The sequence below is a fragment of the Salvelinus sp. IW2-2015 genome, unplaced genomic scaffold (assembly GCF_002910315.2).
Source record: "Salvelinus sp. IW2-2015 unplaced genomic scaffold, ASM291031v2 Un_scaffold4331, whole genome shotgun sequence".
In the NCBI taxonomy this organism is placed as follows: Eukaryota; Metazoa; Chordata; class Actinopteri; order Salmoniformes; family Salmonidae; genus Salvelinus; species Salvelinus sp. IW2-2015.
In genome coordinates this window covers 51610-77865 of record NW_019945602.1, presented here as the reverse complement: position 1 = coordinate 77865, position 26256 = coordinate 51610, and the positions used below count along the sequence as shown (strand labels likewise).

The window sequence follows — 26256 nt, the reverse complement described above, 5'->3', positions numbered from 1 at the left end:
ACACACACAGTAAACACACAGTAAAACACACACACACAGTAAACACACACACACACACAGTACACACACAGTAGCACACACAGTAAACACACAGTAAACACCACACCACACAGCTAAACACACACACACCACAGTACACACAGCACACAGTATAAACACACACATTAAGCACACACAGTCACACACACACACACAGTAAACACACACAGTAAACACACACAGTAACACACACAGTAAACACACACAGTAACACACACAGTAAACACACACCGTACTTGCGCGCCCCCAGGGTGTATTTTCTGGGTATGGAGGCTATTCCCCCTGTCTCTGCTATTGTGAGCCCTTGGTGTTTTAATGATGTTTGGCCTATATTCTGCCCCGCCTGACCTATCTGTGTGAACCCCCAATCCCAGTGTGTGCTCCACTTGACACTCTGTTATTATACAGGGCCGTATGGATTACCGCCCTTTACGACAAAAGAAAAAAAAAGTTCGAAAGAAGACACCCCGCCCCCCCCCCCCCGCCCCCCCCCAAGCAAGAGTAGAAAGAAATAGCAAGAAAGAAAGAGAAAGGCGTGGAAAGATGGAACCCCTTCTCCCCATGTAGCCCCAATATTCAACACAAATGAGAGCCTGCTAACACCCGGACAAGGACTCCTCGTGTGAAAGCGTTGCCTCTTCTTTTTCTATTCTCCGTTGTGCCCTTATTACCTGGATTTTCTGGCTAAATGTATAGATCAGAGACCTTACCCCGCAATCAACTAGATTGAAAAATAAGAAGAAATAAAGCACGAAAGCACCCCCCACCCTCCCGCCCCCCAATATACACCCCCACCACGACGACCCAAAGTCTTGTTGCGGCCCTCGCCTGCCAAAAATTAGGGTGTAATTTTTTATCAACACGCCCCCGCACTAGCTACTTACTGTCAGTTCCCGCCTCTCCTAAAGAACGCCCCCTAGACATTATATAACACTCCCAAGTAATGTTTTATGATTACCTAGGCAATACAGAGCACACGAGTAAGGGACCTTTACAAGTCTCTGAGTAGGCCACCCACCGTTGGAGCGCCGCTCACTCCAAGGCAAAAGAGAAGACCACGAAGAAACGGAAATCGTGCCCTTCCATCTTGCCTCACGCAACAAAAAGTCCCTCTCGCGCCTCCCGACGTTACCCACTTATATGGCCAATACACAACACAAGAGTAAATGTACAAAAGACACACGGCCAGGTTGGGTAAAACGTTCTCTGCGTCCAGTGCGCAAACCCAGATGCGGTATACCCAATGGGGCCCGCAGCTTACCCGGCCAGAATCCCAGCTCTGTCCCAGCTCTCGTTATTCTGCTCGTCCTTCTCTGAAGGAATGGGACGAACCCCAAATTGGTTCCAATTCTGAGATTCACCAGATGCTTTTGTCATTGAGAGGCGGTTTGAATTAGGTATTGGAATTCCTCTGTTTAGCGAGAGGCTTAGCTGAGTGGGTTGTATTGGCAAAATAGAAGGGGGGGGCGGTAACAGCCACACAGTACACACTACAGTTAAGCACACACAGTAACACTACAAGAAACACACCACCACACAGTAAAACCAAGCACACACACACACAGTACACAACACAGCAGTATTAACACAACATTAAGCCACACACAGTTTAAACACACAGCAGGTAAACCACACACAGTAAACACACACGAGTAAACACACACAGTAAAAACACATCACATTAGAGCAGCACACAGAAACACACACAGTAAACACACACGAGAAACACCACCAGTAACACACACTTAGTAAGACGACACCACAGTAAACACAACCAGTAAACACACACACACAGTAACACACAACACACAACAGTAAGCACCACAGTAAACACACAGTAAAACACACACACACAGTAAACACACACACCCACACACACCAGTACAACACCCACACACACACTAGAACTCACCAGCTACACACACAGCTAACAACACACTAAAACACACAAGTAACACACACACAACACCACAGTAAACCACCACACCACGTACCAAGCACCACACCAGTAAACACCACCACAGTAAAGCACACACAGCAACACACACATGTAAACGCACACACAAGTAAAACAGCACAGTACACATCAGTAAACACACACACAAAGAAACACAAACACAGCACGATACCACACGTAAAGCACAGTCAAAACACACAGTAAACACACACACACAGTAAAATCACACACACACACACAGTACACACACACACAGTAAACAGCACACTTAAGCCCAACACACAGTAAACACACGAGCAGAAGTGAAACACCACCGAGCATGTAAACACGAGCGACAGTAAACAACGAGCGTAAACACACACAGTAAAACGACAGCACTAGTACAGCACACACAGTACACACACAAAGCTACACACCACAGTAACGAACACAGTAAGCACACACAGTAAAACACACACCGACACACACACACAAACACACACACACACACACCATTACACCACACAGTATAACACACACATAAGCACACACAGTAAACACACACAGTAAACAAACACACAGTAAACACACACAGTAAACACACACAGTAACACACAGCAGTAAACACACACAGTAAACACGCAGTAAACCACACAGTAAACAGCAGTAAACACACACAGTAAACACGCAGTAAACACACACAGTAAACACACACACACACACAGTAAAACACAACAGTAAACACACACAGTAAACACACACAGTAAACACACACAGTAAACAAACCCAGTACGCACACAGCGTGTTTATAACGTGTTCGTTTGTAGACCTGAGAGGTGTCAGACAGACCCAGGAGACGGTTGCTAGAATATGATGACATTGATGCAACGCATAAGGTCACTACACGATAGACACACCACACACACACACACACACACACACACACACACACACACACACACACTGTGCACGCAGACACACACTGTTGCACGCACACTAAACACACACACAGTACACACACCTTCCAAAGTAAAAATGACATTCACATGGAATTACCGTGCTGCATATATTCTCTCCTCTCCAGTCTGGTCGCCTGTGTAACGACACACTATATTACGTGTATAATATAATCTATAATAATGTGTAAAACATGATAATATATGTGTTATTGATGGATTATATATATAATAATATAATCCTATAATAATGACGTAATCATCTATTAACGTATGGATATTAGGAACGCTGCTAATAACGAATAAACTGTGAGCTCGTGAAACGTAATCATCACACCACCCCCCTCCCCAAGGACTCATTCCTCTAGCCGGGCGGCGGGTCAGGGAGCGCGACCCCGTACTTAGCGAGCGTCCGACCACCTCCCCGGGGCCGCGACTCTACCGCTCCAGCTCCTCCCAACACACAGACACAGTCCTGCCGCTGCTGCCGCCTTTAACTGTTTCCTGATGTTTAATACATTATCTGTTTCCTGATGGTTAATACGTATCTGTTGCTGATGGTTGATACGTTGATCTGTTTCCTGATGGTTTAATACGTTATCTGTTTCCTGATGGTTGATACATTATCTGTTTCCTGATGGTTTGATACGTATCTGTTTCCTGATGGTTTATATACAATATCTGTTTCCTGATGGTTAATAGGTATCTGTTTCCTGATGGTTTAATAGGTTTTCTGTTTCCTGATGGTTTGATAGGTTAACTGTTTCCTGAGTGTTTAATAGTTTCTGTTTCCTGATGGTTTGATAGGTTATCTGTTTCTCTTGGTTTAATGCGTATCTGTTTCTGATGGTTTAATACATTATCTGTTTCCTGATGGTTTAATACGTTATCTGTGTTCCTGATGGTTTAATACGTTATCTGTTTCCTGATGGTTTGATAGGAGTTAAATGTTTCCTTGATGGTTTAATACGTTATCTGTTTCCTGATGGTTTAATACATTATCTGTTTCCTGATGGTTTGATAGGTTATCTGTTTCCTTGATGGTTTAATGCGTTATCTGTTTCCTGATGGTTTATTACATTATCTGTTTCCTGATGGTTTAATACGTTATCTGTTTCCGATGTTTAATACATTATCTGTTTCCTGATGTTTGATAGGTTATCTGTTTCCTGATGGTTTAATGCGTTATCTGTTTCCTGATGGGTTTAATACATTATCTGTTTCCTGATGGTTTAATACGTTAACTGTTCCTGATGGTTTAATACGTTATCTGTTTCCTGATGGTTTGATAGGTTATCTGTTTCCTGATGGTTTAATACGTTAACGTGTTCCTGATGGTTTAATACGTTAACTGTTTCCTGATGGTTTGATAGGTTATCTGTTTCCTGATGGTTGATAGGTTATCTGGTTCCTGAATGGTTTGATAGGTTATCTGTTTCCTGATGGTTTAATACGTTATCTGTTCTTGATGTTTAGATGCGTATTCTGTTTCCTATGTCTTTAAGGTTTCTGTTCCTGATGGTTTGACAGGTTATCTGTTTCCTGATGGTTGGATAGGTTATCTGTTTCCTGATGTGTTTGATAGGGTTTATCTGTTTCCTGATGGGTTTAATACGTAATCTGTTTCCTGATGGTTTGATAGGTTAACTGTTTCCTGATGGTTTGATAGGTTATCTGTTTCCTGATGGTTTGATAGGTTATCTGTTTCCTGATGGTTTAAAACGTTATCTGTTTCCTGATGGTTTGATAGGTTAACTGTTTCCTGATGGTTTGATAGTTATCTGTTTCCTGATGGTTTAATAGGTTATCTGTTTCCTGATGGTTTGATAGGTTATCTGTTTCCTGATGGTTTGATAGGTTAACTGTTTCCTGATGGTTTGATAGGTTATCTGTTTCCTGATGGTTTAATAGGTTATCTGTTTCCTGATGGTTTGATAGTTATCTGTTTCCTATGGTTTAATACGTATCTGTTTCCTGCCCCGTGGGCTAGCGATAAAGGAGGAGGTTGTAAAGGGGACTCTGGATACATAGAAGTCACCTCATTAGACTGTTTAGCTCATTGATTGTTTAATCAATTTAAATGAACATCCAACGGCAGTTCCGTTATTCTAAGTGCAAATATCAGTTTAAAAGCATCATGATTTCAGTAGGTTACACACACACAGTAACACACACACACAGTACACACACCACACAGTAAACACACACACAGTAAACACACACATTAAGCACACACAGTAAAACACGCAGTAAACACACACCAGTATGTACACATTAACACAGTACGCACACAGTACGCACACAGTACGCACACACAGAACACACACAGTAAACACGCAGTAAACTGTAAGGCTTGAAAACTCAGTGGTTACAATAAGAACTGATTGTTACTGTAAAGCCTTGAAAACTCCAGTGGTTACAATAAGAACTGATTGTTACTGTAAAGCCTTGAAAACTCCAGTGTTACAATAGAACTGATTGTTACTGTAAGGCTTGAAAAACTCCAGTGGGTTACAATAAGAACTGATTGTTACTGTAAAGCCTTGAAAACTCCAGTGGTTTACAATAAGAACTGATTGTTACTGTAAGGCCTTGAAAACTCCAGTGGTTTACAATAAGAACTGATTGTTACTTGTAAGGCCTTGAAAACTCCAGTGTTTACAATAAGAACTGATTGTTACTGTAAGGCCTTGAAACTCCAGTGGTTACATAAGAACTGATTGTTACTGTAGAGCCTTGAAAACTCCAGTGTTACAATAAGAACTGATTGTTACTGTAAGGCCTTGAAAACTCCAGTGGTTTACAATAAGAACTGATTGTTACTGTAAAGCCTTAAAACTCCAGTGGTTTACAATAAATACAGATTGTTACTGTAAGGCTTGAAAACTCCAGTGTGTACAATAGAAACAGATTGTTACTGTAAGGCCTTGAAAACTCCAGTGGTTTACAATAAGAACAGATTTGTTACTGTAAAGCCTTGAAAACTCCAGTGGTTTACAATAAGAACTGATTGTTACTGTAGAGGCCGGATATCAACTAGATTCAGCCACTGGACAATGTTTTCCTGTTTGACCAAAACATAATAATTTCAAACCTGACTTACATTTGTATACGATCACGTGTCTCCCTATTGTGCATGGGAATACTTGAGAACAGATTTCTTAAATAGAAATCACTTAGAGCTGATTTCCTTGTGTGGTATTCACAGTCTTTTATGTCCAACAATTTCAAAAATACAGTGGCAAGAAAAAGTATGTGAAGCCTTTGGAACTACCTGGATTTCTGCATAAATTGGTCATACAATTTGATCTGATGTTCATCTAGGTCACAACAARAGACAAACACAGACTGCTTAAACTAATAACACACAAACAATTATACGTRTGCATGTCTTTATTGAYCACACCGTGTAAACATTCACAGTGCAGGGTGGGAAAAGTATGTGAACCCTTGGATTTAATAACTGGTTGACCCTCCTTTGGCAGCAATAACCTCAACCAAACTTTTTCAACCGTTCTCAACCAAACGGTCAGGAGGAATTTTGGACCGTTCCTCTTTARAAAACTGTTTCAGTTCAGCAAAATTCMTGGGATGTCTGGTGTGAACTGCTCTCTTGAGGTCATGCAACAGCATCTCAATCAGGATGAGGTCAGGACTGGGCCACTCCAGAATGCATATTTMCTTCTGTTGAAGCCARTCTGTTGTTGATTTACTTCTGTGTTTTGGGTTGTTGTCCTGTTGCATCACCCAACTTCTGTTGAGCTTCAATTGGAGGAAAGATTGCCTAACATTCTCCTGCAAAATGTCTTGATAAACTTGGGAATTTATTTTCCGTCGATGACAGCAAGCTGTCCAGTCCCTGAGGCAGCAAAGCAGCCCCAAACCATGATGTTCCCTCCACCAGACTTTACAGTTGGGATGAGGTTTTGATGTTGGTGTGCTCTGCCTTTTTTTCTCCACACATAATGTTTTGGTATTTTGGTATTTTATTAGGATCCCCATTAGCTGTTGCAAAAACAGCAGCTACTCTTCCCGGGGTCCACACAAAACATGAAACATAATACAGAACATCAATAGACAAGAACAACTCAAGGAGAGAACTACATACATTTAAAGAACGAAAAAAGGCACTATATATATCAATACATACACACACAACTATCTAGGTCAAATAGGGGAGTGGCGATGTACCGTGAGGTGTTGCTTTATCTGTTTTTTTTACCAGGTTTGCTGTTATTTGAGAATATGAGATGGAATCTAGTTCCATGCTATGTACAATACTGTACACTTTCTTGAATTTGTTCTGGATTTAGGGACTGTGAAAGACCCTGGTGACATGTCTGGTGGGATAAGTGTGTGTCAGATTGTGTGTAAGTTGAATATGCAACAATTTGGGATTTTCAATACATTAATGTTTCTTATAAAAGAAGAAGTGTGCAGTCAGTCTCTCAACTCTTAGCAGAGAGGACTGGCATGCATAGTACACTGCTCAAAAAAATAAAGGGAACACTTAAACAACACAATGTAACTCCAAGTCAATCACACTTCTGTGAAATCAAACTGTCCACTTAGGAAGCAACACTGATTGACAATACAATTTCACATGCTGTTGTGCAAATGGAATAGACAAAAGGTGGAATTATAGGCAATTAGCAAGACACCCCCAATAAAGGAGTGGTTCTGCAGGTGGTGACCACAGACCACTTTCAGTTCCTATGCTTCCTGGCTGATGTTTTGGTCACTTTTGAATGCTGGCGGTGCTTCACTCTAGTGGTAGCATGAGACGGAGTCTACAACCCACACAATGGCTCAGGTAGTGCAGCTCATCCAGGATGGCACATCAATGCGAGCTGTGGCAAGAAGGTTTGCTGTGTCTGTCAGCGTAGTGTCCAGAGCATGGAGGCGCTACCAGGAGACAGGCCAGTACATCAGGAGACGTGGAGGAGGCCGTAGGAGGGCAACAACCCCAGCAGCAGACCGCTACCTCCGCCTTTGTGCAAGGAGGAGCACTGCCAGAGCTGCAAAATGACCTCCAGCAGGCCACAAACGTGCAGCTACGACCCGGTCCGTTTTGTTTCACGTTTGTGACCATGAAAGACAAACAGCCACATTCACATAACTCTGTTTATACAGGTTCCTCATTATGAGGTTTGCATCTAATTCTTGTATAAAATGAATGAGTTAAGATGAAACTATTTGCGCAAATGATGTAATGTGATATTTAGTCTTCTAAATGAGAGAGAATTGTTTTCATAAGTAAACTTGTGCTCAATCAGCAGCCCAAGTGAATAGACATTGGTTGGAAATGATGAACCCAACCCTTTTTCTACATTTCTATAAAAGCCCCGTGACGAAAGTTACCTCATTCCAAATAACGGGAGGACTTGCCTCCACGTTGAAAAGGGCTAGTTTCAACTATACAGGCCGGGAGACGTGAGGGCTGCCTCCACACGTGAACTTGGTATGAACTCTGAACTCTGAACCTAGGAGAGAAGTGCATACTAAACTAGCGTATATCAGACTGCAGCTGAACATATGTGCCAATCAGTAGAGAAACAACGACCGACGAGGAAGCTTCTCCGAGGGAGATGAACCTATCACACGACGACCCGGAAGAATCTACACAAGGTCAAAGCCATCACCTGAGCCTCACATCAGCAGCTCAACTATCGAAAGCCAGCTTCACGTAAACCAATGCATTTCTTTAAAAAAAATATAATAATATTGAATATCCGACATACGATATACTTGCAGGCAAGCCGCTCAACGCACCACCAGTCATCCAACAGACTTGCCATTAGAGCGAACACAGAAGGATCCAGGGTCAATGCCCTCTGCTCCAAGGCACATTTAACAGATCTTCCACCAGGCCAAAAAACGTGATACCCAGACCCTCCAAGATCCGCCCAGTTCCCAAATAGCTGTCCCCTCAACCATTCGAGACCCCTCCCACGAAGTTCCCTCCCCAAGAAGAAGAAAAACCAATCCATTCCCCTTCCCAAAGAAACCTCCCACAATGCCACCAAACAACCTAGAGAATGACTAAAGAGAAAAAAAGACATAAGACACGAAAGAAACAGCACAAAAAACAAAAGACATCAAAAGGACAACTGGAATTCATAACAGCAATGCGCAACTGTATATCGCAGTGTACAGACCACCTGACGCATAGCCTCGCGGCAAACCGCATTAGTTGTAAAACACTGCCAAACTTAGTGTGCATTCACATGTACTCTTTGTTATGTTTCTTTTGACTTATTTTTTTGACTTTTACTCTGTGACCATATTTCTGTACTCTCCAACAGAAACTCCAACTGCCACTTGTCTCCGAGTTCCGAATATCCAACGCACTCAGCCCCTCCCCACTTGTCTCCAGTTCCACTATCCCACTCCTCAGTCTTCCCTCAGCCCTCCCACTTGTCTCCCAGTCCAAACATCCCAACCCCTCGCTTGTCCCTCAGCCTTCCACTTGTCTTCAGTTCCACATTCCTATACCCTCAGCTTCCCTTCCACCCTTCCCACTTGTCTCAGTTCCACATTCCCAACCCTCAGCATTCACCTCAGCCCCTCCACTTGTTCTCACAGTTCCACCATCCAAACCCTCAGCTTCCCTTTTTCCTCAGGCCCCTCCCACTTGCTCGCCAGTCACATTCCCAACCCTTCAGCCTTTCCCTCAGCCAATCCCACCTGTCTCTGCTGGACACGCCCTCTTCGGATTGTCTAACTCACCATACTATATATCTTGTAACCATGCTGTGATTTTTAACGTACAATCTATCTAATAGAATACACAGATTGCCGAGTTGAAGATAAATACTTTTACTAGAGTATTAGTATATTAGTAATGACTGACCCGGTCTCTCCAGACTCTCCTAACAGCTACATTCTTGGGTCAATATTTAGATCAATGCTATGCATTTCAGCCATTTCCTGAACCTTGAGACGAAACAGGCTACCTGAGGCAATACCAAAATAAATGGTCTATTGATTCTGTATCCTCACAACAAAAATCTGCAGAGCTTCGATGATTTTATGCCCCAATATTCAAACATTTTTGTGTGGCAATAATTCTATATAATAATTTTAGCTAAAAAGTACGAAGTCTTGAATCTTGCGTTTGTTTTATATAACAACTCATACACCCATATACCATGGAATTCGGTACATCAAAAAATCTCCTCCAACTATTTCGTAACAATTGACTTATGGCACCAGTATGTCCTGGCAATGAACTGGGGTAATTTCCTATTTATGCTATTTTTATGCCTCCGCCAGTTTTGATCCTTTATATTSGGCAGACAGACCAGTTCTCTACCTCCTCCCACTGCCACCTGCCTCCTCCATTTCTGGGGTAATGCTGTAATCAATTGGTTGTACTCTTGGATTGAGCAGACCTTCCTGTACAATTCTGATAACTCCATGAAGGACATAACTCTACCATTACAATTTACAATATCATTTAAGAACAAAATACCCTTTCCAAACATCTTTCCCATAAATACAGGTGTTTTATCAACCAGCACATTTGAGTTCAGCCATAATATTTGTTGTGCATTGCTTTTCTGAATGAGCGATCGTTAGTGGTATATGTATTTATGTGAGAATAGCTTCCCAGGTCCGATAAGAGACCCATGTTCCTTAGTCTTCCTTCCAAACCCCCTTCTCTTCTCTCTGAATCTATCCTGTTATAACCCAACTGTTTTTGTTTAGTCCACTAGGGGCGGTATTTACTGTATAATGTTATTAGGTATTGTATATTCTGTAATTGTTTAATTAGTTAGTAAATAAATAATTGAGCCAATTGGTGTATGGATGATTCATAGTAGAGGCTGGGTTCGTGCAGATAACCAAGAATTTACGACGTTCAGATGAGAATGACGGAAGGTAATAATAATAATGAATTAATAGAAGACTAAGTGATCAGATATTAAAATATCTGAAGTTTTATTTGGAAAATGATGACTCGGTAAACCAACGTTTTCCATGGTGCCCTGACTTCCTAGTTAATTAAATTTACATGATTAGTTTAATCACGTAATAATAATTACAGAAAATTGATTTGATAAAATGACAGTCTTCACATTTAATGAAAAGTCAGAGACACGACAGGGCAATGCAGCTCTAACCAACACCTCCAGTCTCGTCTCATTGATTGGACTCCAGATTAGCTCACTCCTGACTCCAATTAGCTTTTGGAGAAGTAATTAGCCAAGGGGTTCACATACTTTATCCAACCTACACTGTGAATGTTTAAATTATGTATTCAGTATAGACAAGAAAAATACAATAGTTTGTGTGTTATTAGTTTAAGCACACCGTGTTTGTCTATTGTTGTGACTTAGATGAAGATCAGATCAAATGTTATGACCAATTTATGCAGAAATACAAATAATTCCAAGGGTTCACATTCTTTTTCTTGCCACTGTATATATATTTTTTTGGGGTCAGTTCAGAAAACTTGGGGAGCCAAATAAAACCAGTGCGTTCTAACCCGGGGTCCACTAGAAGGCCACCGCAGTGAGGCTCCTCTGTTCCCTCCTGGTGATCGCTTCTGGCTCTCCACCAGGAACCTCCCCGCTCCGCRTGCCCTGACATTTTCCCTTTGTCATTATGGGGCATTGTGAGTAAATTGAAGAGGGAAATAAATAAATACATATATTTTAGAATAAGGCTGTAACCTAACAAAATGTGGAAAAAGTCAAGGGGTCTGAATATTGTAGCTACCCATAAAATACTAATAAATGACAGTAAGTTAGTTCATCATTAGTATGAAATGATTCACACTCCTTGACTTATTCCATATTTTGTGTTACAGCCTGGATTCCAAATGGATTAAATATTTTTTCCCCCCTCACCCATCTACACACAATACCCAATAATGACATCACAATACCCCATAATTACATCACAATACCCCATACTGACATCACAATACCCCATAATGACATCACAATACCCCATAATGACATTACAATACCCCATAATGATAAAGTGAAAACATGTTTTTAGAAATTGTTCCAAAAGTATTGCAAATGAAATACAGATATCTAATTAACATAAGTATTCACACATCTGAGTCAATACTTTGTAGAAGCACATTTTGGCATGTTGATACAGCTGTGGTCTTTCTGAGGTTAAGTTCTTTGAGTGCTTTCCACACACTGTGCAACATTTGTCCATTATTATTTCAAAACTCTTCAAGCTCTGTCAAATTGGTAATTGATTATTGATTATTGATAAGACAGCCATTTCAGGTCTTGCTTTTAGATTTTCAATAGATTTAAGTCAAACTCTAACTTGGCCACTCAGAACATTCACTGTCTTCTTAGTGCAACTCCAGTGTAGATTTTGGCCTTGTGTTTTAGGTTATTGTTGTTGCAATTAGGTTAGTATTGTGGAGTAACTACAATGTTGTTGATCCATCCTCAAATTTCTCCTATCAAAGCCATGAACTCTGTAACTGCTGTAAAGTCACTATTGGCCACATGGTGAAATCCCTGTTTGGTTTCCTTCCTCTCGGGCAACTGAGTTAGGAAGGACACCTGTATCTTTGTAGTGACTGGGTGTATTGATACACCATCCAAAGTGTAATTAATAACGTCACCATGCTCAAAAGGATATATTTTTTTTTTTACCCATCTACCAATAGATGCCCTTCTTTGCGAGGCATTGGAAAACCTCCCTGGTCTTTCTGGTTGAATCTGTGCTTGACATTCACTGCTCGACTGAGGGACCTTACAGATAATTCTATATGTGGGTTAGAGAGATGAGGTAGTCACAAAAAACACTATCTCTCTGTGTACATCTCTCTCTCTCATTCAATTTGCTTTATTGGCATGACGTAACAATGTACATATTGCCAAACACTATACTTTGGAAATGAAGTGATTAATTTACTACATTAACATAATTCCAAATAATAATAATCAATATTGTCAAGGGGACAAACAGTAACAACAATAATCAAGGGTCAAAATAACCATACATTGAACAATAACAATAACATGTGTGCTGACAACCCACAGTTCTCTTCATCTTCCCCCAACAGAATTCAGTCGCCTATTTTAATCAGAGATCTTAGCCTACCCTCTACAGGGAGCCATGTTTTCCTGTGTCTACCCTTCTCAATGGCAAGGCTGTGCTCACTGTGCCTGTACTTTGTCAAGGTTTTTCTAAAGGTTTTGATCAGTAACCATGGTCAAATAGTTAGCCACATTGTACTGTCGATGTATGGCCAGATAGCATTTTGCTTTGTGCTTCCCAATAAGCCGTTTTGTTTTGACTGTGTTGTAATTGGTTTTGATCTGATTGGATGTTCAGGTCCTGAGGCTCCTGGCCTTGCTTGGTAATGACCAATGCCTCTCTCTTCTCRCTCTTCATGGCTCCTCCTTTCCAGATTGACAGGTGTAGAGGCCTACTGGTCTTCAAGCACTAGAAAGAAACGAAGCAACATTACAACACACTGCCATGACGTTGGCCTGTTGTGAGGTTTATGACCCCCATAAATACCCCCTTTTCTCTCCACTCTACAGAGTGGACTCTTGGAAAGCCCTTTGTTAACATTAGAGAGAGTCTGGTGACATCAAAAGGTTGGGAAAGGTACAATATTTCTGTAATCCAAGCAGTTGAAAATATCCGTTGGTACGTAAAAGAATATGATGTCAGATCAGTTGTCGTCTGAGACATTATGACTGATGATAGGACGACATAAARTGTGGAAAAGTCGACACATTCTAGTTATCAGATTCACATGGAATTGTTGTGCAATTTAAATGTTTAAATATGAAACTATTTGTGAAAAGATTAAATGTATTTTTAGTTTTAAAAATGAGAGAATTGTTTTCATATGTAAAATATGCTCAATCAGTGCCAACGCCCACATGAATAGACATTGGTTGGAAATTATGAACCAACCCCTTTTCTACATTTCTATAAGAGTCTCCGTGATCCAATTCCCGGCGAACTAAGCCAACCTTAGCGTGAGCTCTGGTTGCGAATGGTTGAACGACTACAACCTAACGAAATTACATTGTGTTCCCGATGACGTGACGACGGTTGTCCATACGTTTAGAAGGGCGAATTTCAACGTGGAGGTGACGATCGCCACGCTAGAAGGATGAATGCGACTACACCAGCCAGAATATAGCATGAGCTTATAGTATGGCAACTTGGTGTGAACTTTGAACTCTTATCCACTAAAGAAGTGATACATCCTAGACGTCGAGTTATCAGCAGCAGCTGTAAACGTGGCCTAGGAYAGGACGGACAATCTCTTCAGAACGACAGGGTACTACAACGTATCTGTTCTACCACACGACGACACACTACAATGTATCACCCAGAAATAGTCTTCAAAGGACAAGGGAGATCTCTGCTGGGCAACCCAGCCTTCCATCTTCGACCAATCTATCGAAGCGCAGCTCAGAGTAAATATATTTCTTGCATTTTCCTTTTCCCGAATGGGCGGTTATTTACAATGCATAAGATTCTGTATTTACGATGGCATAGCTTCATAAGGTCCGATAGAGACCCAATCCTTATGTTCCTCAGTCTTCCCGCACTTTCATTCAAAACCCAACTCCCTTTCTTTGTGTAACCAGCTGTCATATCGGTTCCGTCCGCCAGGGACGTTTTCTTTTATGACATAATTAGTAATCAATGTATGATCCATTCTGTGTGATTATTTAGTAAATAAATAATCAAACCAAATGTTGTATTGCTGATTCAACTTGTTAGCCAGGGATCGTGAAGATAACCAATAATTTACAACTTTCAGATGAGACTGAATAAGGTGAGGATTAAATATTGACTGCTATTAATATAAAAGATTCCTTACATTACATTTACATGATAAGTTTAATCAGGTAATATTAATTACAGAGAATTGATTTTATAAAATAGCATGTCATATAATTTAATCCATAGTAAAGACACGACAACACACACACACACACATAAAGAGAAAGGGGAGAGAGAGAGGGAGAGAGGGGGAGAGAGAGACTCACGTGGATTCCAGCTATCAGCTATGTCTGTGAGTTCAAAGGTCTTCATGGAAAAGGTCACGTCTCTCCACTTCCTGTAGTACCTCTGTTGCTCGGTAACACAGTTCTTCACCACAAAGCTCTCTATCTTTAACACAGGCAGGTTCTGGGAGACAAAACACTTACAGATAAACACACTACAATGGCAAATCAAGTAAGTGGGTGAACCTGTATGGTCAGGTACGTAAGTCCCAGTCCAGTCCAGTCTAGTGTTTACCTGTATGGTCAGGTATGAGGCCACTATGCCCCAGTCCAGTCCAGTCTAGTGTTTACCTGTATGGTCAGGTATGAGGCCACTATGTCCAGGTCTCAGTGTTACCTGTATGGTCAGGTTATGAGGCCACTATGTCCAGCTCCAAGTCCAGTCTAGTGTATTACCTGTATGTCAGGTATGAGCCACCTATGCCCCCAGTCCAGTCTAGTGTGTACCTGTATGGTCAGGTATGAGGCCACTATGCCCCAGTCCAGTTCTAGTGTGTACCTGTATGGTCAGGTATGAGGCACTATGCCCCAGTCCAGTCTAGTCTAGTGTGTACCTGTATGGTCAGGTATAAGGCCACTATGCCCCAGTCCAGTCTAGTCTAGTGTGTACCTGTATGGTCAGGTATGAGGCCACTATGCCCCAGTCCAGTCTAGTGTGTACCTGTATGGTCAGGTATGAGGCCACTATTGCCCAGTCCAGTCCGTCTAGTGTTTACCTGTATGGTCAGGTATGAGGCCACATATGCCCCAGTCCAGTCCCAGTCTAGTGTTTACCTGTATGGTCAGGTATGAGGCCACTATGGCCCCAGTCCAGTCCAGTCTAGTGTTTACCTGTATGGTCAGGTATGAGGCCACTATGTCCCAGTCCATCCAGTCTAGTGTTACCTGATGGTCAGGTATGAGGCCACTATGCCCCAGTTCCAGGTCTAGTGTGTACCTGTATGGTCAGGTATGAGGCCACTATGCCCAGTCCAGCTATGTGTGTACCTGTATGTTCAGGTATGAGGCCCACTATGCCCCAGTCAGTCGAGTCTAGTGTGGTACCTGTATGGTCAGGTATGAGGCCACTATGCCCCAGTCCAGTCCAGTCTAGTGTTTACCTGTATGGTCAGGGTATGAGGCCACTATGCCCCAGTCCAGTCTAGTCTAGTGTGTACCTGTATGGCCAGGTATGAGGCCACTTATGCCCCAGTCCAGTCTAGTCTAGTGTGTACCTGTATGGCAGGTATGAGGCCACGATGCCCAGTCCAGTCCAGTCTAGTGTGTACCTGTATGGTCAGGTATGAGGCCACTATGTCCCAGTCCAGTCCAGTCTAGTGTTTACCTGTATGGCCAGGTATGAGGCCACGATGCCCCAGTCCAGTCCAGGTCTAGTGTGTACCTGTATGTCAGGTATGAGGCCACTATGTCCCAGTTCAGTCTAGTGTGTACCTGTTATGGTGCAGGTATGAGCCACTATGCCCCAGTCCAGTCTAGTGTGTACCTGTATGGTCAGGTAATGAGGCCAGCTATGCCCGAGTACAGTCTAGTCTAGTGGTGTACCTGTTTGGTTCAGGTATTGAGGCCTATTGCCCCCAGTCCAGTCCCAGTCTAGGTTTTACCTGTATTGGTCAGGTATGAGGCCAACTAATGCCCAGTCCAGTCTAGTCTAGTGTGTACTGTATGGCCAGGTATGAGGCGCACTTATGCCCCAGCCAGTTCTTAAGTCCAGTGTGTACCTGTATGGCCAGGTATTGAGGGCCCACGATGCCCCAGTCAGTCCAGTCTAAGTGTTTACCTGTATGGCCAGGTATGAGCGCCACGATGCCCAGTCCAGTCCAGTCTAGTGTTTACTTGTATGGACAGTATGGAGCCACGATGCCCCAGTCCAGTCTAGTGTACCTTGCTATGGTGAGGTATGGGCCACGATGCCCCAGTCGCAGTCTAGTGTTTACCTGTAGGTGAGGGTATGAGGCCACTATGCCCAGTCCAGTCCAGTCTAGTGTTACCTGTATGGTCAGGTATGAGGCCACTATGCCACCAAGTCGGTCAGTCTAGTGTTTACCTGTATGGCCAGGTATGAGGCCACTATGCCCCAAGTCCAGTCCAGTCTAGTGTTACCTTGTAATGGCCCAGGTAATGAGCACTATGCCCCAGTCCAGTCCAGTCCTAGTGTTTACCGTTGGCCAGGTATGAGGCCACTAATGCCCCAGTCCCAGTCCAGGTCTAGTGTGTACCTGTATGGTCAGGTATAGGCCACGATGCCCAGTCCAGTCCAGTCTCTAGTGTTTACCTGTATGGTCAGGTATGAGCCATATGCCCCAGTCAGTCCAGTCTAGTGTGTACCTGTATGGTCAGGTATGAGGCCACTATCCCCAGTCCAGTCCAGTCTAGTGGTTTTACCTGTATGGTCAGGTATGAGGCCACTATGTCCCAGTCCAGTCAGTCTACGTGGTTTACCTGTATGGTCAGGTATGAGGCCACTATGGCCCCAGTCCAGTCTAGTGTGTACCTGTATGGTCAGGTATGAGGCCACTATGCCCAGTCCAAGTCTAGTGTGTACCTGTATGGTCAGGTATGAGCCACTATGCCCCAGTCCAGTCTAGTCTAGTGGTGTACCTGTATGGTCAGGTATGAGGCCACTATGCCCAGTCCAGTCCAGTCTAGTGTGTTACCTGTATGCGTCAGGTATGAGGCCACTATGCCCAGTACAGTCTAGTCTAGTGTGTACCTGTATGGCCAGGTACGAGGCCACTATGCCCCAGTCCAGTCTAGTCTAGTGTTGTACCTGTATGCCAGGTATGAGGCCACGATGCCCAGTCCAGTCCAGTCTAGTGTACCTGTATGGTCAGGTATGCAGGCCACTATGTCCCAGTCCAGTCAGTCTAGTGTTTACCTGTATGGTCAGGTAATGAGGCCACTATGTCCCAGTCCAGTCTAGTGTGTACCTGTATGGTCAGGTATGAGGCCACTATGCCCCAGTGCCAGTCTAGTTGTGTACCTGTATGGTCAGGTATGAGCCACTATGCCCCAGTCCAGTCTAGGTCTAGTGTGTACCTGTATGGGTCAGGTATGAGGCCACTATGCCCCAGTCCAGTCCAGTCTAGTGTTTACCTGTATGGTCAGGTATGAGGCCACTATGCCCCAGTCCAGTCTAGTCTAGTGTGTACCTGTATGGCCAGGTATGAGCCCACTATGCCCCAGTCCAGTCTAGTCTTAGTGTGTACCTGTATGGCCAGGTATGAGGCCACGATGCCCCAGTCCAGTATCCAGTCTAGTGTTTACCTGTATTGGTCAGGTATGAGGCCACTATGTCCCAGCAGTCCAGTCATAGTGTGTACCTGTATGTCAGGTATGAGGCCACTATGCCCCAGTCCAGTCTAGTCTAGTGTGTACCTGTATGGTCAGGTATGAGGCCACTATGCCCAGTCCAGTCCAGTCAGTGTGTACCTGTATGGTCAGTATAGGGCACTATTGCCCCATTCCAGTCTAGTTAGTGTGTGTACCTTGTAATGGTCAGGTATGAGGCCACTAATGCCCCAGTCCAGTCCTAGTCTAAGTGTGTACCTGTATGGTCAGGTAGAGGCCATATGCCCACAGTCCAGGTCCAGTCTAGTGTGTACACTGGTCATGTCAGGTATTGAGCCTATGCCCCAGTCCAGTCCACAAGTGGACAGAACAGCTTCTTGGTCCTTCACCAGCCCCATGAAACCTGTAGAAGGAGGATACCACTTTATTAAATCTAGAACAGGACAGACACTAGTGTTTTTAACCCCACTGATATAAACACACCTTTGGTTTAGGGTGAGGGTTCTGTTCGAGCTCGATGAGAACAGAGTGGGTCCAACACGATGTGGTGAGAATCCTGGAGAGATGGGAAGGGGAGGGGAGAGAGAGGGAGGGGGAGAGAGGGAGGGAGGGAGAGAAAGACGGGAGGGAGAGGGGAGAGAGGGGAGGAGGGAAAGGGGGAGAGACAGCGATAGGGGAAGGGAGAGACGGGGGGAGAGAGGGAGGTAGAGAAGAGGGAGTGGTAGAGAAAGGGGGAGAGAGGGAGGGAGGGAAAGGGGGAGAAGACGGCGATAGAGGGAAGGGAGGGAGGGAGAGAGAGAAAGGGGGTGAGAGGGCGAGCAAAGGGAGGAAAAGGGAGAGAGGGGGAGGAGGGAAAGAGAGAGGGATGGAATGGGGAGAGAGGGAGTGGGAGCGAGAAGGGGGGGAGGAAGGAGGGGAGGGAGGGAAGGGGGAAAGACGGGATGGAGGGGAGGGAGGGAAAGGGGGATAGAGGGGATGGAGGAGAAGTGAGAAAAGGGGGGAGAGAGAAGGGAGAGGAGAGAGACAAGAGAAACAGAAAGGAGAGGTCTTGCTACACAGTCACTATACAGGTGAGTTCACAAAACATTTTAGGAACACCTTCCTAAATATTGAGTAGCACCCCTCCCCACCTGGCCCTCAGAACGAAGTCTCATGTTCGTCAGAAGTGTGCAAGGACCATGTTGACTCCACGCTTCCCACAGTTGTGTCAAGTTCGAACTGAATGTCTTTGTGTGTGTGGCCATTCTTGATACACACTGGAAACTGTTGAGCGTGAAAAAACCCAGCAGCGTTGGCAGTTCTTACACAAAACTTGGTGCTCGCTGGCACCTACTACCATACCCGTTCAAAGCGCACTTAAATATGTGTCTTGCCATTCACCCTTGAATGGCACACATACCAATCCATGTCTCAAAATGGTCTCAAGGCTAAAAATCCTCTTTAACCTGTCTCCTCCCCCTTCATCTACACTGATTGAAGTGGATTTAACAAGTTCACATTAGATAAGGATCATAGCTTTCACCTGGATTCACCTGGTCAGTCTATGTCGTGGAAAGCTGTTTCCTAATGTTTTGTACACATTATACACAGCCTAGCCATCTCAATTTCACAAGGATTGAGAAATCTGTGTGTGTGTGTTGTCTGTCTGTCCGCGGTGTTCTGTCCCGGTGTCTGTCCCCGGTGTGGTCCGTCCCGTGTGTCTTGTCCGGTGTCTGACTCCGTCCTGTGTGTTGTGTGTGTGTGGATGTGTTTGCGTGTGTTAGGTTCCTACTTCAGTCTCTGATGTTGTCTATGTAACAGCTCTGTGTGTGTAGTGTGTTGGTGTGTCCTGTGTGGTTGTGTGTGTGTGCGTGCGTGCGTGTGGTCTGTGTGTGTGTTTTGCTGGTGGTAGTGTGTTTGCGGTGTGTTGTGGGTAGGTTCCTAACCTGCAGTACTCTGATGTCGTCTGTGTAACAGCTTGTGTGTGTGCGTGCGTCGTGTGGTTTGCGTGTGTGTGGTTTGCGTGTGTTGTTGTGTGCTGCGGTGTGTGGTTGTGTGGTGTGTGTGGTGTTAGTGTGTGGTAGTGGTAGTGGTGGTGTGTCGTGTGTGTGTGATGTGTGTGTTGTGTGTGGTGTTGTGTGGTGTGTGTGTGTGTGTGTGTTGTTGTGGTGTGTGTAGGTTCTACTGCAGATCTGATGTCGTCTGTGGTACAGGCTGTGTTTTACTTACACTTGGAGCAGAGAGCTGGTAGTTCCTTCATTCAGGGGTTCCTCTGGCACCATCTTCACCATAGTCACGACAAACACCTTTGTCCACAGCTGGAACACCTCCATTGGCAACACATCGGGAACGGACAAACACACAGTCACACCACAGTCTACCACACACAGGGACCGGGACACACACACCGGGCGGACACACAACCGGGACTGGACACGGGACACGGAGACAGGACAACAGACACACACACACACACACAGGGGACGGAACACACACACCGGGGACGGACACACACACACAACAGTCACACACAACAGTCATACACACGATGGGACGCGACCACACCACGGAGAGCGGACCACACGGATCGACAACACGACTACTAGAGGCGCATGCACACATGCAGTCACCACACACAGGGACGGACACCACACCGGGGTACGGACACGGGACAACACCGGAGGACGGACACGGAGACAGACAGACGAGACAAGCACACACTACACACAAGCGGTACGGACACAACACCATTAACCGGGACGGGCACAGGACAGGCAGACAGAACACACCAAACAATCCAGACAGACAGACAGAACCAGCACATCCGCAGACCACGGACGAACACAAGGGCACACTGGAGAGGACACACACACACACACAACGGACAGAAGACACACACACAGTCACACAGGTGGACAGACACAACAGCCTGTGAAAATCTACATCTCATGGACTGTGTGTGTGTGTGTACTGTGTGTGTGTGTGTGCTGTGTGTTGTTGTGTGGTGTGTGACGGTGTGTTTGTGTTGACTGACTGTGGTGTGTTCTTTCTGTCCCTGGTGTGCCCCTGTGCTGTGTGTGACTGTCTGTATGTGTGTGTGTGTGTGTGTGTGTTTTGTGACATGTGCTGGTGGCTTTCGTCCGTGTTCGTCGCTCGTGTGTGGTGTATGTGTGTGGATGACGGTGGTGAGTAGTGTGTGTGTGAACTGTGTATCCACCTCTGTGGAGCAAGTCTGCAGCAGCGGAGTGTCCCTGTAAGTTTCTGATGGCAACTCTCTACAATTCTTCGTCCTTGCCATGTTATGTTTCTCTTATCAATTCCTGTCCTTTTTTATCAGATCATCCAAGATACACTGCTTGCGCTGGGACCCTGCGCGCCTGACACACCAACTACGCACACACCACACACACAACAACCACACAGCACAACACACACACACACCACCACACCACACACCCACACACACACACACACAGTTAACATCCCATAAAAGGATACTGCCGTGGAAACTAACATGATGATCGGACTGGTGTTGACTTGACTGACTGGGTTGCGATTGCACGACTGACTGGTTGATTGAACTGGCTGACTGGTTGATTGACTGACTGGCTGACTGGTTGATTGACTGACTGGCTGATTGATTGACTGATGGCTGATTGACTGACTGGCTGACTGGTGATTGACTGGCTGGCTGACTGGTTGATTGACTGACTGGCTGACTGGTTGATTGACTGACTGGCTGACTGGATTGATCTGACTGACTGGCTGGACTGACTGGCTGGCTGACTGGTTGAATGTCTGACTGACTAGCTGAATGTCTGACTGACTGGCTGACTGATTGACTGATGACTGGTTGATTGACGGCTGACTGGTTGATTGACTGACTGGTTGAATGACTGACTGACTGCTTGATTGACTGGCTGATTGACTGGCTGACTAACTGACTGGCTATTGACTGGATGACTGGTTGATTGACTGGCTGGCTGGTTGACTGGCTATGACTGAATGACTGGTTGATTGACTGACTGGCTGACTGACTGGTGTGACTGTTGATTGACTGGTGACTGTGATTGATTGACTGGCTGACAGGTTGATTGATTGACTGACTGGTTGAATGTCTGATTGACTGACTGGTTGATTGACTGGCTGACAGGTTGAATGATTGACTGACTGGTTGAATGTCTGATTGACTGACTGGTTGATTGACTGGCTGACAGGTTGAATGTCTGACTGGTTGATTGACTGGCTGACAGTTGATGTTGACTGACTGGTTGATGACTGGCTGACAGGTTGAATGTCTGACTGGGTTGATTGACTGGCTGACAGGTTGAATGATTGACTGACTGGTTGATTGACTGGCTGACAGGTTGAATGATGACTGACTGGTTGATTGACTTGCTGAAGGTTGAATGTCTGATTTGACTTTGGCTGACAGGTTGAATGTCTGACTGGTTGATTGATTATTTACTGACTGACTGACTCGACTGACTGACTCCCTGGTTGACAAACTGTCTGACTAGCTGAGTAATTGATTGATGCATTGATTGATTACCTCTGACTTGGACCATCTTGACCACATTGCCAACGTATTCGTACATCAATACCAGGTTGCATTGTGGGATATCGATGCCCTCGTGGCCACCGAAGTAGCGATCAGGATCTTGCTTTGATTGTCAACACTCTTAAAGGAATCCAGCACACCTTTCTTCGAGTTCAGCGTCATGCCTGGAGGGGAACAATAAAGATCATCAAATCAATTGGATTCAAATAAAAACAAACTGGGAGAGGAACCCCTGAGATGCTCAGCTGGAAAAGAGAGAGGTACACGTACGTACCTGAGCCGGTCAGCTGGCTGGACTTGCGTCCTCTCCCAATCAGTACTCCTGGTTTCAGGAACTTCAGAGAGTCAGACTCCTCCATCCAGCTCTTCAAGGCCTAGTCACCAGGAGACACACAGACCACAGGGGGTTGGTGGCACCTTCATTTGGGGAGGACGGGCTCGTGGTAATGACTGGAGTGGTATCAGTGGAATGGTATCAAATACATCAAACACATGGTTTCCATGGTTTCCAGGTGTTTGATGCCATTCCAATGGCTCCGTTCTGGCCATATTATGAGTCGTCCTCCCCTTCACCAGCCTCCACTGACACCAACACACATCACACACACATAAATACTGGATAAAAAAAAAAAAAAACGAATGCCAGAAAAATACGCAAACATACATATATATACACAAATATTATATATAAATAAATACACAAACATACACACATATCACATATATTATATATATATATATAAATACACAAACAACAGTGGGAGAACAAGTATTTGATAGCACTGCGATTTTTGCAGGTCCTACTTACAAACATGTAGAGGTCTGTCATTTTTATCATAGTACACTTCAACTCGTGAGAGACGGAATTTAAAACAAAAATCCAGAAAATCAATTGTATGATTTTTAAATAATTAATTTGCATTTTATTGCATGACAAAGTATTTGATCACCTACCAAACGCAGTAAGAATTCCGGCTTCACAGACCTGTTAGTTTTTCTTTAAGAAGCCCTCCTATTCTCCACTCGTACCTGTTTAACTCACCTGTTTGAACTCGTTACCTGTATAAAAAGACACCTGTCCACACACTCAATCAAACAGATTCCAATCTCTCACAATGGCAAGACCAGAGAGCTGTGTAAGGACATCAGGGATAAAATTGTGGACCTGCACAAGGCTGGGATGGGCTACGGACAATAGGCAAGCAGCTTGGTTGAGAAGGAAACAACTGTTGGCCAATTATTAGAAAATGGAAGAAGTTCAAGATGAAGGTCAATCATCCTCGGTCTGGGGCTCCATGCAAGATTTCACCTCGTGGGGCAATCAATGATCATGAGGAAGGTGAGGGATCAGCCAGAACTAACCGGCAGGACCTGGTCAATGAACCTGAGAGAGCTGGGCCACAAGTCTCAAAGAAAACCATTAGTACACACTACGGCCGTCATGGATTAAATCCTGCAGCGCACGCAAGGTCCCCCTGTTAAGCCAGTGCATGTCCAGGCCCGTCTGAGTTTGCCAATGACCATCTGGATGATCCAGAGGAGGAATAGGTATTGGTCTGATGAGACAAAAATGCTTTTGGTCTAAACTCCACTCTGCCACGGTTTGGAGGAAGAAGAAGTATGAGTACAACCCCAAGAACACCATCCAACCGGAAGGCATGGAGAAGGAAAACATCATTCTTTGGGATGCTTTTCTGCAAAGGGGACAGGACGACTGCACCGATTGAGGGAGGATGGATGGGGCCATGTATCGCGAGATCTTGGGCCACAACCTCCTTCCCTCAGTAAGAGCATTGAAGATGGGGTCGTGGCTGGGTCTTCCAGCATGACAACACACGAAGCACACAGCCTGGCACTAAGGAGTGGCTCCGTAAGAAGCATCTCAAGGTCCTGGAGTAGGCCTAGCCAGTTTCTCAGACCTGAACCGCAATAGAAAATCTTTGGAGGGAAAGCTGGAAAGTCCGTATTGACGCCAGCGACAGCCACCGCGAAACCGTGAAGGCATCTCGGAAAGATCTGTAGGGAGTAGGAGTGGGCGCAAAATCCTCTGCTGGCAGTTGTGGCCAAACCTAGATCAAAGAACTACAGGGAAATCGATATATTCTCGTAATTGAAACAAAAGTTTCTTGTACAAATATTAATGTTCTGCTTTTGCTGATGTATCAAATTACTTTATGTTCCATGCAAAATAAATGGCAATTAATTACTTAAAAATCATAGAAGTGTGGATTTTCCTGGATTTTTGTTTTAGAATTTCGTCTTCTAATATTGATGAGTGTAGCCTATGATAAAAATTAGACCTCTACATGCTTTGAATAGGAAAAACCTGCAAAATCGGCAGGTGTATCCAAATACTTGTTCTCCACTGTACATACACATCATATTATTACACATTGTATAATTTAGTAATATATAAATCACAATACACCATAACATATATAACAATATAAAGTATAATACCAAACATATATTACACCATATTAAAACAATAAATTTAATAACATATATATACAATTAATATATATATATAAATAAATACACAAACATACACCCAAATATATATACACACATATATTATATATATATATAAATACACAAACATACATACACATATATATACACATTTATAATATATATATAAATAAATACACAAACATACACCCATATATACATACACACATTTATTATATAAATATAAATAAATACACAAACATACACACATATATTATATATATATATATAAATACACAAACATACACCCATATATATATATATACACATATATTATATATATATAAATAGACAAACATACATACATATTATTTATATACACACACAGCCTTACGTCTGCGAGGGCCCGTGTCCTAACGAACAGCACAGACTTGGTCTCATCATTCTGTCGATACTGTTCCTCCAGGATGTATTGTAACATCTCTAACTTAGGATTGTCCGTCTGCCCCCCGCTGGACAAACCCCGCAGTACACCCTGCTGACCTGGAGGAAAGAGAGAAGGACACAATATTTACCAAGTGAGAGAAGAAGAACAGGGTTATTAGAAGAGAAGGGCCACTAAAACGGCAGGGAAAATACCCACAAAGCCAAAAAAGGAGGCCAGTTTTACCGCTTCATTACAGCCACTTTGTTGTCTTTTTTTTGTTGAAATTTAAATTGAAATGAAAATGTAATTTACTGATTGTGAATGATCTGAAACATGACTGTAGAAGCATCATAATATAACATAGGTTGAAATAGAATAGATAGATTGAATAGAACGGGAACATCCTTCTCGTTGTCACGGAGACCTTACCATCGAAGTAAGCGGTGAGTTGTCTCTCCGTCTCGTCATGACCTGCGTTCTTCACCTGCTGTATGAAAGCTGACAGGTACTCTAACGCATCCTTAGTCCTGGCATCCTCGTTGATGATCAACGCATCATTATACTTCTACAGGGTGATGGAGGGAGGTACGGAGAGG

The 26256-nt window shown here is 44.0% G+C and overlaps 1 protein-coding gene and 2 long non-coding RNA genes across 6 annotated transcripts in view; all 3 read right to left on the bottom strand.

Annotated features, from left to right (window-relative positions):
• Positions 1 to 12723: 12723 nt before the first annotated feature.
• LOC112077146 (uncharacterized) lies at positions 12724 to 18183 on the bottom strand. Of its 4 annotated transcripts, none has more exons than XR_011478058.1 (3): positions 18161 to 18183; positions 14937 to 15078; positions 12724 to 13362 (listed from the first exon to the last, which is right to left on the bottom strand). It is a non-coding gene; the product is annotated as an uncharacterized lncRNA (long non-coding RNA). The 4 variants fall into 4 exon arrangements; XR_011478056.1 differs by lacking the exon at positions 18161 to 18183 and adding an exon at positions 15565 to 15627; XR_011478055.1 differs by lacking the exon at positions 18161 to 18183 and adding an exon at positions 15190 to 15257.
• Positions 18184 to 18580: 397 nt separating this feature from the next.
• On the bottom strand, positions 18581 to 20200 carry LOC139026292 (uncharacterized). The gene is made up of 3 exons (XR_011478059.1): positions 20168 to 20200; positions 18726 to 18798; positions 18581 to 18645 (listed from the first exon to the last, which is right to left on the bottom strand). It is a non-coding gene; the product is annotated as an uncharacterized lncRNA (long non-coding RNA).
• A 2553-nt stretch (positions 20201 to 22753) lies between these two features.
• Positions 22754 to 26256, bottom strand: part of LOC112077145 (antiviral innate immune response receptor RIG-I-like) — a 16044-nt gene continuing 12541 nt past the window's right edge. The window contains exons 2-5 of the mRNA XM_024143725.2: positions 26090 to 26225; positions 25628 to 25776; positions 23057 to 23156; positions 22754 to 22946 (exon numbers count right to left, since the gene is read on the bottom strand). Of these exons, the coding sequence (XP_023999493.2) occupies positions 22819 to 22946; positions 23057 to 23156; positions 25628 to 25776; positions 26090 to 26225 (513 nt within the window). The 3' untranslated portion in view covers positions 22754 to 22818. The remainder of the gene's footprint in view (positions 22947 to 23056; positions 23157 to 25627; positions 25777 to 26089; positions 26226 to 26256) is intronic.